The following is a 15,960-nucleotide window of genomic DNA, read 5'->3' as shown; positions in this document are numbered from 1 at the left end:
AACAATTTCTTCTGTAAGAAATGTCACTAAATAATGACAAGGACTCACAGGTCAAATGGATTTACATTATATAATTTGAATGTCATTCCAGGAAGACCTGATGGTATTTTGAACAAATAATCTCATTTATTTTTGAAGCTCTCAGCTTTAAAAAGTTAATTACTGTGGAACTAATAGGTAAACTGAGCATTAAAATATAATGTGTGAACGTTTCCCTTACTTACACTTCAAAAATTTACGAAATTATGCAAATACTACAAAATGATTCATTAAAAATAAAAGAAGCCTATAGGCATTTAAAGTCTGGATTTAACCTACATCATATTTAAAACATACAGTAATTCTTTCTGCTTTGATTAAACGTGAAGAAACTTTGGTCCTTTTTTGTAGTCCCATTGTGAAAATATTGCACACGTAGGCTTCATCACTGGAAAGAGACTGTTTCCAGTAGAAATCTCCTAAAGCCAAGTAGTTTAAATGTCAACCTCAGGATATTCAAATCTATAAGTCTGTCTATCTTAATTACATCCTATGAAAGAAAAATTTCAGGAACCTCAAACTAAAATGGTCTAAGGACATAGAGGAATGACGTATGGACCAGCAACTGCTGTAGCATTTGGTCTTGCTGAAGTAAGTGTGCTTTCTAATCACATATAAGACCTATTGAAAGTCCCACCAAGGTTATGCAGACATACCAAAAAGCAAAACCAAAAACTAAACAAACAGATAAAAAACACCAAGGTTTTACATCTCTGTATCCAGGAAACATTATCAGTGAACAGGGCATTTGAATCTGCTGGAACACAGGCATGTGGCACCTCAGGGTCATGTGGGGGATCACCCAGGCCCGGACTGCAGGAGGCACAGATGAGCTGACCTCTGGCTCTCAGAGGAGATGCTGAGATGTCTTTGAAAAATAAAATGTCTTTGAAAAATAATGAGAAATGCAATCCCTAAGTAACCTTGGTTTTTTTTTTTTTTTTAAAGATTTATTGATTGACTGATTTATACAAGCACTGGGCACAGTCAGAAGCGCGGGAGGGTGAGAGAATTCACCAGAGCCAGAGCGGGGAGCAGAGCAGGCAGACTGAAGTACACTGCTGAGAGGAGCAGCGGGCGGCAGGAGAGGTCTGCGCGCCATGTGGGACCCTCCTCTGGTGGCCGGGGAGCAGCCGGGGATCAAACCGGCACTGCAGAGGCTGCGGGCAGCTTCGCAACCCAGCGCTCAATCACTGTGCCACGGGGGAGGCCCAGTAATCTTGGTTTTATACCTAACTTTAAAATCTTGATTCCTCTGAGGAACTGAAGAGGGAAAGGATTAAACAACATTTCTGTTCTTAAAAATGACTCTGAAAGTTTTTCCCACTAAAACCTGGTAGGCCTCTATAAATGGAGCTGACAGTTCCGTGGGAGAAATGAATGAAGACAACAGTGCTGAGGTGAGCAAAGAGGCAGGCAGAAAGGATTGCCACCCAGTGTTTGCCTGTCCAGAGCGTCCTGTGGACACACAGCAGGTGCACAACATTTCTGGAGAATTGTTTATCGATAAGTAGACAACTTCAGATATGAAACAACTTTATACAGTAAGCTTTAAATTATTTCAAAGAAAACAAATCCCTCTAGTGTAACCACTCATATTAGTTAGTGCTTAGAGGAATCCCCCTTATTTTCCCTTGAGGCCATCTGTTTAGCCTCTGAAAGGTCCTTACTGAGCCCCTCAAAGAGTAAAGAAAACAACTGAATTGGGCTGAGGTGATGAATTCTTTCACTCACTCTTCAAGCAGTAAAGCCTCAGGGAATTTGGAAACATCTAGTCTCAACGGAAGCTCAGACCTGGGAGCACACCTCACCCAAAGCGGGGAGAAGGCTTGCTCCTGCATCAAGTGCACTGGCACAGTCTGGGCCATGGTGGTTGTTTCTTACAGCAACACTTAATCTTTGCTCCACATTTATTGAAAGGATATATTTCTTTTACTTTGTGAAAATTATTTGTTCATGACCTTTGATCATTTTTCTATCATGGTGATCACCTATTCCTTTAATTACTTGAAGTAATTATTTTTCATATAATCACCTTGCATATAAGTATTATTAATATTTTCTGGCTTATGCATTTCAAATATTGTCTCAGATTATTATTTTTCAATTATGTCTATGGTGTTTTATAATTTTTGGTTATTTCTTTTTATACAGACAGCTATGGTTTCTGCTTTACTGTCTCTGTAAGCTTTTTTCCATCTAAAAATCATTATTAAACTGTATTAAACTAATAAGAAATATTTCATTAAGAAAAGAAAAAGAGGGCCTCCCCGGTGACGCAGCGGTTGAGCGCTGGGTTGCGAAGCTGCCCGCAGCCTCTGCAGTGCCGGTTCAATCCCCGGCTGCCGGTTGAGGGTCCCACATGGCGCACAGACCTCTCCTGCCGCCCGCTGCTCCCCTCAGCAGTGTACTTCGGTCCTTCTGCCTGCTCTGCTCCCTGCTCTGGCTCTGGTGAATTCTCTCACCCTCCCGCACTTCTGACTGTGCCCAGTGCTTGTATAAATAAATAAATAAATCTTTAAAAGAAAAAAAAAAGAAAAAGAAAAAAAAAAGAGTTGCCCAGCACCAAATGGAGAGGCCCTGAGGGATCTCCTAGTTTCCACAGTCCAGACTCATCCCAGAAGGCAGTCATGCTGTAACAAAAGTTGCACCCCCTCCCCAATACACGCTGTCCTGGTAGCTTTGACACAAGCTAAGGATGGGGGCCAGAAGTGGCAAGAACGAGAGGTAGTGGCGTCCATTACTAACAGGGCTGGCTCCCCACAGGGGTCTGCTGCTGCCTTCAGACAATTTCCAATAGCCACCCAGCCACCAACCCCCATCTTCAGCCCAGCCTTTTCTCCAGTGCAGCCCAGACCAACCAATATCACAGACAGTGATGTGAAAGCTGAAGGTCGTATTTTGTTTCAAAAACAGAACACGTCAAGGCAGGTGAAAAGAATATTAAGTACTTTCACATGTTTTTGGAATTGAAGCCTATGGACCCAAGAGCTGATCTAAACGTTGATTTAAACAAATACATTTTGTGTCTAAAATAGACCCTGTTTTGGCATCCATTCATCATCACTTAAACTTATTTCACAAACATGCCCAGCAGCTATTTTTGCAAAAACAATAATTTAGATTTGAAGAATTTTAAGGGAAAACAGGCAAGATTAGAAGACAATGGAAGCAACTTTTTTTTTGAACAATATAAATCCTTCCATTACTGAGAATTTAAAACAAGTCATGAGTCTACACACAGGGAGAGCAAGGAGGGGGACAGACAGCTTTCCTAGCAGAGGAGTCACCTGAACAATCTGTCATCTAGTTTTCAGGACCAGCAACGTCACTTTAAGTAACTTTCTGTGAGGAAAGCATGAAGATAAAGGTATTACAGCATGGACATCTAGTAAGATAGAGCCAAAGACAGGCGGGGGCTTGCTAGCATAAACAGTAAAGGGGTTACAAGTAACTGCTAAAAGAAACGGAGGTGAGATGCTGATCATGCTAATCCAGGTCAATCCAGAAGACCCACCAACTCCAGGATTCTATAAGAGAGGAGATGCCCGCATGGTATTAACAGTGCAATTTTAAAAAGAGAAAATATCAGCCTCACCTTCAGATGCAAGTCATAAATTTCCAGTTGACTATAGTTAATGCAAAAGTAATTAGCTTTTCTTTATAGGAATAACCCTCTTTTCCCATACACAATAAATACTGAAGGAATTACTTACTCTATAATTGTCTGCCATGATTTAAAGTTAAATAAATAAATAAAGACAAAGCACTGCTTAGCACTCTCAGCACTGGAAATATATGAAAAATTATACTCACTGCATCTAGTCAAACTCAGTCTGACATTGGGACCAAAGCCACATATATATTTTAGGCATAAATCTCTATAAAATCCATGTATTGCCCTCAAGAGACCTAAGCTATCCAACATTTACCATCTCTTAATACACAAGCGGTGCTAAACTGTACTGGTTAGTAAACATTAGTCATGAGCAAGTGCCAATATGGCTACTAAAATTCTAAGTGATGGGGACAATACAGCCCAAGCTTTCAGACTGTGTCACCCAAGATTTGCAACATCTATTTAGTGTGAATAATCACACTGCTGCTGTTTTGGTTATAACACAGGGAAACACAGCATTACAGGCGAAAGAAAGCTGCTCTGATTAGAAAAACGGGTTTTGTTGGCGGGAGGCAGGTTTCATGACCAGAGCTTTGAAGCACAGATTTCATTCCAAAGCTGAATGCTGAAGCAAAGCATCAAAGTGCAGGTGAAAATAAGAACCAATGTAACATGAAAGGATGTTCAGAGAGGAAAAGAGCTTTTTTATTTTAGGTTCTCTCTAGGCCGAGGCTTGTGTAATATGATTAGTTAATATGATATCGGCACAGAGCTATTGTAATTCTTATTAACTTTAGCTTACAGAATAATTTTTAAGTGATTAACAAGGAAAGACTATTTTTATGTGTCAGCATTGATAGAAAATTTGAACAGTAATAAAATGAAAGAAAACGATAAAGATAAAATTGGCAGAGTAGAGAACTTTATTTCTACTGCAGTCAGAGCTTGAAATGCATCCCCCATTCTGTTGCCCCTTCCAGATGAATATTTTCCCTTCTGCAAAGGACTGTGGTTGAAAAGAACATTTCTTTAATAGAAAGATAGTACTTCATATAGACAGTTTTAAGAAAAACTTTGAAAGAAAGAAAGGACTTTCTTCACAGTTAGATTTGGAAGAAGGGTAACAACAACAAACTCCAAATGAGATCTACCTTGACTCTTAAACAGCACGTCACATTTGAAAGGTGAAAAAAGAAAAAGATTCTCTTACTTAATCCAATTCATCAGCTCCACTGTATCTGGATCGTAGAATTCTCTCAACTCGGAGAGTTCATCCATCATTCCTGGCCAGAACTAAAATTAAAAACAAAACAAAATAAATCCAAAATCCACCCACACCCACAACAGCCACTAAGATTGAAATGGAAAAGGAGAAATTATACATAATCTGGGAGCTAAATAAATATGCAGCTGGGCCACTAGCACCACAACTCTCCTAGGAAAAGTGAGCTGAAGTTTGAGAAAACTTCCAAAATTATTTCGAGCCAAGTTAATTAGGGCTAGAGGTGCTGTCAATTTTTTAATTTTTTTGTCAATTTTTTTAAACGAACTTTTATTTTACTTTAAAAAGTGCTATGCATCTGTTATTAACATCAAGTAAAACATTGACCTGGATCTGACAGGAAGAGTACCACGAGGAAGCTCACAGTGTACTGGGGGCATGTGACTAGCCTCACACAGGCTGCACCCTTGAGTGCAGCATGTGCCCTGGGAAGACGGCAAGCACCATCTCAGAGCTGCAAAAATGCTTTTGGAATCTCATTTTATCCTCGCCATTATCCAGGGAGACAGATAATCACTATCACTATTTATTTTTCATTTTGTTCATATGGAGACCTCAGTTCAGAGAAATAACCTGACTTGACAAGCTCACAGTGTAGAAACGCCTCGACCTGGAACCTGACTCCGAATCTCGCCCCCTAGCACTGGGTAACATGGGGGTTATGTACTTTGTACTAGAAATGTGAATACGTGTTGGAGGTATATAAATATAATTAACAGGTGCCATGGGAGAAAAGAATACTTGAAAGTAGGACTCTAGGAAAATCTGGTAGTTTTGAATACCATATTTATGCCACCAGCACCTCCTAATTGACTAGCTAACTTGGGGTTAGCAGACAAGTAGCTTTGAAAATTATACTGAGCCCACTGCCTATCTAATCTAACTTGTCTGTTTATTCAACAGTTAACCAAATATTTATCAAATGTTTTATCAAATGACAATTGGCTAAAAGGACTTGCTCATCATATATGTCCTAAAGTGAACTGCAGAATTAATTCCAAATATTAGGATCGAATACCAATGACAAAGTGTCTATGCTTTCATTGAACTTGAAAATAAAATTATTTAAGAGCCACTAGCTAGAGGCAAAGGGGCATCTTACTGGCCTGTAGTCATGTTTTAGTCCTATCACTTTCTTTTTTTTTTTTTTAAAGATTTATTTATTTATTCATACAAGCACTGGGTACAGTCAGAAGTGCAGGAGGGTGAGAGAATTCACCAGAGCCAGAGCGGGGAGCAGAGCAGGCAAAAGGACCGAAGTACACTGCTGAGGGGAGCAGCGGGCGGCAGGAGAGGTCTGCGCACCATGTGGGACCCTCAACCGGCAGCCGGGATCGAACAGGCGCTGCAGAGGCTGCGGGCAGCTCCGCAACCCAGCACTCAACCGCTGCGCCACCGGGGAGGCCCCCATCACTTTCTTATCCTGACATCCCGTTTGGTTATTTTTACTGCTCATTTACATCTTGTCTCCAGGGTGGGTGAATGAGGAAAACTGCTGGTGATAAAAAATCAGGTATCAGTTCTTCTGGTTCTATACTTTAGAACATAAAAACTGATTAAATGATATTTTTGTAAAATTTCAATTATCCATTATCTTTATTAATTTTATAATCAATAGAATACTAATTTTTAAACATGTTCTAATTCTTTTGAAATAAAATATATATTGAAGACTGTGACTTCAATGGATATTAGATAATTTGATAATTTTCTAGTTTGAAAGCAGCTGTTAATTCTGGAAATATTAAAATCTAATGATATAGTCTGGTGGTAATCTTAATGTAAAAGTAAGTGTTAAATGAACTTCAAAATATATGAGTTCATATAACTTACGAATCTCTTCAATGTTTGGAAAACAGACTCAGTTTCAGGGTAACCTCTAATACATATTATCATTATTTACTTCTTGATTTATATTTCGCAAGTTTTGAGAAGCTGAAATATCTAAACTATTTTGTACAGTGAAAGCTAGATATGTTAGGATTACTCCTAAAATCCAATACTGAAAGAGAGAGGGCCACTAGCCACTAGTGGTCGTTGGAAGCCTTCTTTAAAATACTAACTCCCTTACTTCAAGATGCCTACAAAGATTTCCTAGTGCAGTCTCTAATTCTTCTCTGATAGCGGTTCTCAATAGGGGTGGAGGGACAAGGTTTGCTCCACCCCCAAAGGGGCATTTGGTAATGTCTGGAGACATTTTGACTGTCACACCTGGAGGGAGGTGCTATTGGCATCCAGGGGGTGTGAGATAAGGATGTGGCTAAACTTCTAGCCTGCACAGGACAGCGCCCTCCCACATAGTGTTACCCGGGTAACATGTCAACAGTGCTGCTGTTGAGGACCCCATTCTCTGCAAGGGTTCTCAGACATGATGGCGCCTTAGCCCCACCTGGAGGGCTGGTTAAAGTGCACTCTTGCCCCTAGTTCCACTGTTTCTGACTCACAGACAGGTCTGGAAGTGGGACCTAAGAATCTGTGCTTCTGACAAGCGAGGTCACAAGCACCAATCTCCCTGACACTTGGGGACCCCTGCTTTACAGTATGGGTTATTTCTTTTTCAATGCCCTCCCTCCATTGTATTAAGAACAAGAGACCTAAGTCTTCACATAGCTTTAAAATGTCAATCAAATTTCAAATAAATTGCTGAGACAGGGGCCTCCCTGGTGGCACAGCGGGTTAAGAGCAGCGCTGTAAAGCTGTCCGCAGCCTCCGTGGCACTGGTTCGATTCCCACCCAGCCAGGGAGATTCCCACATGGCCCAGTGGACCTCTCCTGTCTGGCTCTGCTCCCCTCAGTAGTGCTTTCAGTCTGTCTGCCTGTTCTGCTCTCGGCTCTGTCTCTGGTAGATTCCCGCGCCTCCCTCCCGCACCTCTGGCTTATACCCTGGTACTTGTATAAATAAATCTTAAAAAATATATATTAAAAAAAATAGCTGAGACATAAATGGACTCAGCCCACCCACACAGGCCGTGGGAAAAGACTGTTAGAGCGTGCAGACCTTTTTAGCTGTGAGAAAAGAACGATGAGCTGTATCTTCTGGGTGAGAAGAGTGTCTTATCCCTCAAAATAATGTGTAAAGGTAAAATCACCTCATTCATTGTTAAATCTATATTTTGTTTAATCCTTAACTGTTGCTTCCTAGCTGTCTGAAGAAGTTTTAACTATTTACAGCACAGTAATAAAATTCCCAGAAGCGGGGAGGTAGACATAAGCAATTTCTGTTTTTCAGTACCTGAGAGTGAGTGCAGGGTTCAGCCCATAATAGTAAATGTTTTGATAAATAAGAACATAATAGAATATAATTTTTGAAATATTTACAAAAGCATTATCCAACATAGTGACTACTAAACTTTTTTTAGCCTAAAATTTTTACTTCAAAACAACTTAGATGAAAATATATGTAAATAAAATCCAAAGCTGATCCTTTCTGTGGGGGTGTTACCATTGCCCCCTTTAGCCACCCTACCAAATTAGGGACTCTATACTGTGTTTAACATCCATTGTTTTAACTTAGAACAAAAGTTGAAGTAAGAACATCTAAACTTAAAAAATACAAGGTTTGTTTTTGAAAAGAGAGGCTGAGAGCTCAACTGGATAAAACAACCGGCTACCTTCCCAGGTGAGAATTACAGCCTGTAAATCACAAAGACAAAACAAGAGCCACAAAACAGTCAACCTGATCAATGACTCAATGCCTCTTACAGAGAATTCTCAGAATCGAAGCACAGCTAATGCCGTTTCAGACATTTGTCAACTGAGAATAAGAAGAATTTCATTATTTCCTACTGAAACTGAAGGACAGAAAAAACTAATTTTAGACTACATTTATATATACCCAATCCTCTTACAAAGATGACTTTAAGCATCTAATATAATGAAACACGTGGATTAAAGTACAATGCATTTTAAAATCTCTGACTCTATACAAAGTATTAATAGATGACAAGGGAAATTTTTTCCTACTTTATTCATCTCAAAATAGGGTGGTAAATGTCTTTATTTTCAGAAACTGCATCATCTGAATACTAAGTCAAAATGAGAATTAATTCGAATTATTAAATCCTAGTAGTTTTTCTATAATTTCTGACTTGTTAAAAACTATTTAGAAAACAGATAAGTTTTCCTTATCAGAGCCAACTGCTATAGAAGGTAAGGAGATAGCAATAACCTCCACAACCACTCTATTTGCCAAGGATTATATAAAGTGCAATGTAACACAGCAATTATTCTGCTAAATAATAGCAGAATATAATAATTAAATACAAGAATGAGGAAAATGAGTCTTACCTTACAGCACAGATACAGCAGTATTAATATCGGTACTGAGTATCGCATTACACATATCTGGTAAGAAAAAATAATTCGGATTACAAGCATCTTGTCTTAAAAGTTAATTTTGCAAACATATATCTTAAAAAATATAATTTAATGGAGCGTGATCCTCAAATATGCAAACAACTGAGTCCATGTCGGTGTCCCAATAGGTCACAAGGTACATAAGCTTCTACCCTGGAGAACAGCTCACAACTGCATTTATAGGCTATTTATTATTACCATACACTTATTAATAATTATTTACAGGAGAATATATGACAGTAATAATAGTGATGTAGATTATAGGATTATTGGTGACTTTTTCTTCTTGTTCTATTGCCAAGTGCTGTATAATAAATATATCTAACATAAGGTCTAAGAAAGAAATACTTCAAAAAATAAAATTTTAAATAAAATTATTAAAAATTAATACCATATTGGGCCTCCCTGGGGGTGCAGCGGGTTGAGTGCCATGCTGTGAAGCTGTCCACAGCCCCTGCAGTACGGGTTTGATTCCCCGCCGGCCAGGGAGCAAACCACATGGTGTGGCAGACCTCTCCTACCTCGCACGCTGCTCCCCTTAGCAGTGTCTTCGGTCCATCTGTCTGTTCTGCTCCCGGTTCTGTCTCTGGTGAATTCTCTCACCCTCCCGTGCCTCTAGCCTATACCCCAGTTCTTGTATAAATAAATACATCTTTAAAAAAAAAATTAATACCATATAAAGTCATAATATATCAACCATCTATTTTTAGCTTCAAAATTGTGTATCCATTTTATCAGACTAATGTATAAGCAATTCTGAAATAAAAAGGTGGATTAAAGAAATATTAAGTCACTAAAATGAATGGAAGAAGGGACAGCACTGACCCACTTTGGATTATAAAGGTGGACCAACTTCAGAAGTAACTCCCAAATTTCAGGGCTGCATAAACCAAATGACGCAAACACGCACATGTGTGACGTCCAGAGGTACTTCATTCTGTAAGAGCAGGCACAGGCAAAAGTCAGCACGTGCTAGCTGTGCAGGGAGCTGGCGTCTGAGTGGCTGTAAAGGCAGCAGTGCTGACTGTGACAGTAAAATCTATTGAAACTGTCAACACTGTCTTTCAAAAGGGTAGATGAATACTACCGACTTTATGGAACTATGAGTAAAAACAGAGAATTTTGGTCATTAGGAAGAACTAGTTATAAATAAATAATATTTTACATTGGGAAAAGCCAGAAAACAAGAATAATTACATGGAAACCATGATCACTAATGAAGGGGATTGGCAGTTTCCAAATTATATTGCAAAATGATGTCACATAAAGAGTGGCTGAATAAAACCACCAAATAAATGGGTAAGGCAAAAATACCTCATTGTGCTCAAAGCCAAGACTCCAAACAGGATGGTGTGTATGAGGTTGTAGGCAGTTTCTGGCTTTAGGCCAATTGTGCAAGTTGCCATTGGACCCATAGGTTGCTGATTACTTGTCGAATCACTGAATAAAAAGTAGCAAACAAACAATATTGAAACTGGATATATAATTCAGCTAAATTTTTCCTGAAGACACAGAAACATATGCCTTCATATATCTAGAAATGTTTTCTTCCCCTCAGATAAAATGATCAATTCTGAATTTAAGAGGTTAAATTTGTCATAATTACAATTAAAATTTAATAGATTTTATTTAAATTTAAATAAAATATCAAAATGCTTCAAACTTTTAAGTTATGAACAAATAACAAAAAGAAATCTTTTGGAATCACTGAAACTGAGAGATCTTTAGTGATGTTTTTACAAGTTATCAGTATTCTTCAATATTTTACAAACAAGAAAAAAAATGTATCCATAAACTTGGGATTCAGTTCCTTTGTGAACCAATAGGTCACTTCTAACCTACTAATGCCTCTCAGACAGCTTTTATAAACTATGACTACACTAAAATGATCACACCTGACAAGAACAACTTCTTAAAACATCACCTATGCTCATGTTCTAGTTTCCCTGCTTATTAGAATTGTTTTTTTATAGGCGGTTTCTTTGATTCAAGAGCCAAAACTTATACACTGCATTTTGTCATATCTTTTAAAATTATCTTCAATCACATAAAAGTATTCTTCCTTCTTATAAGGCTATTTAGTGGTTGAAGAAAATGTATCATTTTTCATATAACTCTTCCCACCTTCTGGATTTGGCTAATTGTTTCCTGGCAGTGGTGTTTAATGCACTTCTCCATTTCCATGGATCTTACACATTTGTAATTAGATCTAGAAGTAGATAATTAGAGGCCAGTTCATTTTTTTGGGCAAGAACACCTCATGGGGTAGGATGTGTTCTATATGGCACTGCACTGGGAAGGATACACATACTGTCTGAAGGTCTCCACCTTAGGTGGATAAGTGTTTGGATGTTGCACAAAGTGTCATGAGGGGGAAAGAAAACAATGGAAAGGCGACCAGTTTAAGTTAAAAATAATGCTTTTATGAAGGCACCCTTGTCCTTCATATAAATCCAATGGATTTGGATATGTGTGATACGTCTAGGTAACCACAGAAACATTATTTCCTAGAAATCCTTTCACCCCCTAGATTCATAAGGAAATTTAAATAATACTCTAAAGGTAATTTATAGCATGGATAGTGATTTTTACTTATTATCTATTATAAGCCTAACTCTAGCTTCTATATTGGTACTAAAAGGTTAATGCAGACAAGAAGAATCCATGCCCTTATCTCCCCTTGTTGCCTGGGGACTTGTGCACCCCCTCCCCTGGTCCCTGAGCTGGGAAGCTCACATCTTATGAACATAGAGGAGGAACATTTTAGTTATGTTTTTCACACTAATGCAGATGTGTTGTATAAGTGTAATGGTATCAGCCTTCCTAGTACTAAAAAGGTAGGAACAATTTAAATACTTGGCATTGATAAAATATTCTTCAAATTACTTAAAAATTCATATGAAGATACTATAATTCTTAAATTACTTTAATTAATGTAGTGCTTTTCCTCTAATATCCCTACCTGATAGATGAGGATGTTCTAAAATCTTTATCTATATTCATAAACCAAATCAGTTTCCAGAAACGACTCATTGATTCACACTGAGAATGGCAGACGTTTTCACAAGACACTGCAGACCAACTGAACGTCCTGCTTTGCATGCAGTCTAGAGTCCTGGCGACACTTGGTGTGTCTGGAATAATATTAAATTACACTGTCTAGAATAATTTCCATCTATTTTCACAGGGCTAAATTTTATCTTGGGCTAGGTATAAAACAGAACACTTCTGAAAGATACTAAAAGAGTTTATAGTGAATGAAATATTTTCATGGTTCAATGTTGCTTCATTTTTAATAATCGTGAAACACCTCAACTGATCTGGGCTTATTTTAATGACTTTTTCCCAGAACAGCTCTCTGGTGGCTGTGAATCACAGTTCACCAGCAACTTAATTGGCAAGGTAACTACATAGAAAAAGGGCTTCCTTCTGAGCTTCATTAAGTTTTCATAAATGACAGTAGTTTCAACTTCTTACACTTAATTTTCTTTCAATTTAATAAGGACAGTAAGTGCAAAGCCTCCATCAGCTTGATTGGTAGGTTTTCTGCAAGTTTTCAAGTCTTCATACCCCCTAACTTTTTCTTTTAGCAGATTAGTAGACATGCTGAGTTTTAGAAGCTTATCTATTTATTATTCCTTAAGGTTTTTTAGTAGATGCTAATAATTATGATCTACTGTAACTTTATATGCTCTTAAACAAGATGCAACAAAACAAGCAAATAATATTTCACTCTTGATATTTCGTGAGAAATATAAAAGGTAGAGGAAGAAAAGTAGAAAAACACAAGAAACTATTAATGTGACCAAATAGAAAGACTTTGAGTCAATCATAATAATTATAGCTAATGATAATGAAAATCTACAAAAACATCTAGACATGAGGCACTATTTAAATACTTTATGTTGTTTTAACTCATTTTTCACAAAGCCCTGTAAAGTACTCTTAGTATTTCCAGGCTATGGATAAGGAAATGAAAATACTGAAAGGTTCCATCTAGCGCAAAGACTACTCCATCCCAGGAGCCTTGTAAGGTAAGACTGCGCTCACTGCTTCCTGGTGCTCTTAACTCTGACTTGGATATCTTTCCTCTTCTGGTGGATAACACCACACTGTTCTGTGTCGGATATTTTGATTTCCAACTTAACAATTTTTTTGCAACATAGAACAAGTTCATCAAAACATCGCAGCATTACATTTCTGAATACACCATACCTGAGATTGTGGAAGGCAACAGCTAATGCTGCAACCACTGTGATGGATAGAACAAATATGTAAGCATAGAAAAGCAGAGTATCTGAAAGCCTTTCAAATGTATTAAGAGGCAGGAGGCCAAAAGCTTCTTCACAAAGATACAGATTTGCATCAAAATCTCTAGGGAACAAATGGAAAGCAAAGTATTAAAATCAATATAAGACAGGTAAACTACAAATTTTTCCTCAAAATGATCCTGCAATTAATAGTTGAAGGCAGAATGATAGATTGTTTTAAACTCCATGCTGATGTAATATAAAAACTCAAACATCGATTTAAATTCATTCATACCTTGTTGCTCCAAACCCAAATTTTGCCTTCAGGAATTTAAATATGTGTTCATCTGATTTCAGGTTAAGAATTTTCTGTTGGAAAGGGAGAAAACAAAACTGCTATTAATGTCTTAGGCATGGTTTCCAGCTAACTTCCTATTCAATACATTTATTCAGTGTTCACTTTCAATGGACTGTATGTCTATATGCAATTTTAATTAGTAAATGTTTCCAATAGTTCTTAGAACTAGGAATTCAAAAGAAAGGACTTCCACACTCCCTCCACTCTTTTTTTTTTTAAGCAGAGTCATTTTTTCAAACAAAATCTTATGTTTAAGTTTAATTTGTAAAATAGATAAAAGATAAGCTTCTTTGGTTTCAGAAAAGGGAAATGTCTGTAGCCTGGTGAGTATAATTTTTTAGATCAGAAAATAATACAATCACTTGGAACCCCCAATAGGTTTATCTTCTACAAGGCCTGCTTGTCTTTGGTGTCTTTTGTCTGCAGATACAACTGATATAAGACTCATTCCACAAAGACAATTCAAGACACAGTATAACCCTTAAGGGGTGAACAGACAAATGCCAGTGCTTATCATTAATGATTATAATTTTAATTCATATTTTATTTTTTAATTTATGGCTTACAAAAATCCATATAACATAAATGGGTGAAGAAAGTGTGTCAGAAAGAAAAATGAAGATAGAAAACAAGAGCCCCAAACTGTGGTTAGTACCTAAAATATGTTTACGAGGGAAGAGCCACAAATCTGGGTTTATGCATTCTAGAACAAATGCAAACACAGAGATAAAAGCATTTATGTTAGTCATAGGGTCACAAAATTAAAACAAACCAGTTGCTCAAAGATCCTAGTATGCTAGAACTGAGACTTAAAAGAAATTTTCCCCTTAGGTGTAGTAAAAACAACAAGGAATCTCGTGGATAATGTTCCCTAATTCTTATTGTAGATTGCTGGCAAAACATCAAGTACAATTAAATAGTTGTTACTCTTTGGGGAGTGAAAAAAACAGCAGTCCAGACCTACAGCTCTCTACTGGCTCAGTCCAAGACCAGATCACTTACTATGTGGAGTGGGCAGACGGATGAACTGTATACCTTTCAGCTAAGACTACTTTCAAAAATGTTCATTATTCTGCTCAAATAAGCTTTGACAAGTACTGTGTGGGATTTAAGAACATAATGACAGGGAACTGGAGTGGTGGTATTTAGTAAAACCAGTTTATTTATTAACTCCCCAGGAAAAGTCATGTCATCTCTTTTTTAAGTATTGCAGTACAGAAAAGTATCTCTAAAAAGTAGAATTTTCTAAATTTAGAGAGGTACCTGCTTAAGGTTTTTACTTTTTAAAAAAGCGTGATAAATCAAAAGGGGATTTCAAGGTGGAACGTATTAAAGAAGAGTGAATAGAAATCAAGGACTAAAATCAAGGAAATATCCTGTTACTGAAGCAAAGTTAATACTGAGCCTATTTGAAGTAAAGGTGGTAAATCTTTAGTACTGCTAAATTAATAACTTCATTTTATTAACCTACCTTAGCAATGTTGTTGAGAAAGAGTGTGAAACATAAAACCACAAATAAGTGCAACAAAAGTTTTCCAAGCCTATTAAAGAAGCTTCCAGTTTTCAGATTTTTCTAGAAAATAAAAGTTTTAATTCTTAAATTTTCATATAACTTCATAAACATTGAAGATGAGATTACTTAAGATTTAAAACATGGAATCATATAACACGGAACTGTGGAAACATATAACATGTGGAGTATATAACCCAGAAATTGTTCATGATGCTACATGGTCTTAATATTTGCAATTTTCTAATAGTAAATAAACCCCTTCGTAATGAGCAACGTAAGTGGAGAAAATGTGTCTGATGTGAAAGGGTGGGGCAAAAGGTGGTGTCATCACATCAAAGAAAGACAAGGTGTCCACGAATTTGAGACTGTGATGAACGTATTCCTGTAAGCAGCACATTCTTATTCAAGTTCATACATGCACAAAAGTTAACATCATTTCTTTTATTTCAACTTTAAATCAGTGGCACTCAAGTTAGTATCTTTGGCTAATCCCTGAAAAGAAATAAAATTCTAATTCTCTAAAAAATACAAAATGCCAGAAGG

General features: G+C 37.3%; 1 protein-coding gene across 1 annotated transcript in view; it reads right to left on the bottom strand.

Annotated features, from left to right (window-relative positions):
• DPY19L3 (dpy-19 like C-mannosyltransferase 3) overlaps positions 1-15,960 on the bottom strand; it is a 68,489-nt gene that overhangs the window by 12,066 nt on the left and 40,463 nt on the right. The window contains exons 10-16 of the mRNA XM_037516358.2: positions 15,376-15,477; positions 13,842-13,915; positions 13,512-13,670; positions 10,611-10,736; positions 10,122-10,233; positions 9,228-9,284; positions 4,869-4,951 (exon numbers count right to left, since the gene is read on the bottom strand). Coding sequence (XP_037372255.1) covers positions 4,869-4,951; positions 9,228-9,284; positions 10,122-10,233; positions 10,611-10,736; positions 13,512-13,670; positions 13,842-13,915; positions 15,376-15,477 — 713 coding nt within the window. The remainder of the gene's footprint in view (positions 1-4,868; positions 4,952-9,227; positions 9,285-10,121; positions 10,234-10,610; positions 10,737-13,511; positions 13,671-13,841; positions 13,916-15,375; positions 15,478-15,960) is intronic.

The sequence above is a fragment of the Talpa occidentalis genome, unplaced genomic scaffold, assembly GCF_014898055.3.
Source record: "Talpa occidentalis isolate TD23 unplaced genomic scaffold, MPIMG_talOcc4v2.1 talOcc4.17, whole genome shotgun sequence".
Taxonomy (NCBI): Eukaryota; Metazoa; Chordata; class Mammalia; order Eulipotyphla; family Talpidae; genus Talpa; species Talpa occidentalis.
Note: the sequence above shows the minus strand (reverse complement) of the source record. Positions and strands in the feature narration are given on the sequence as shown.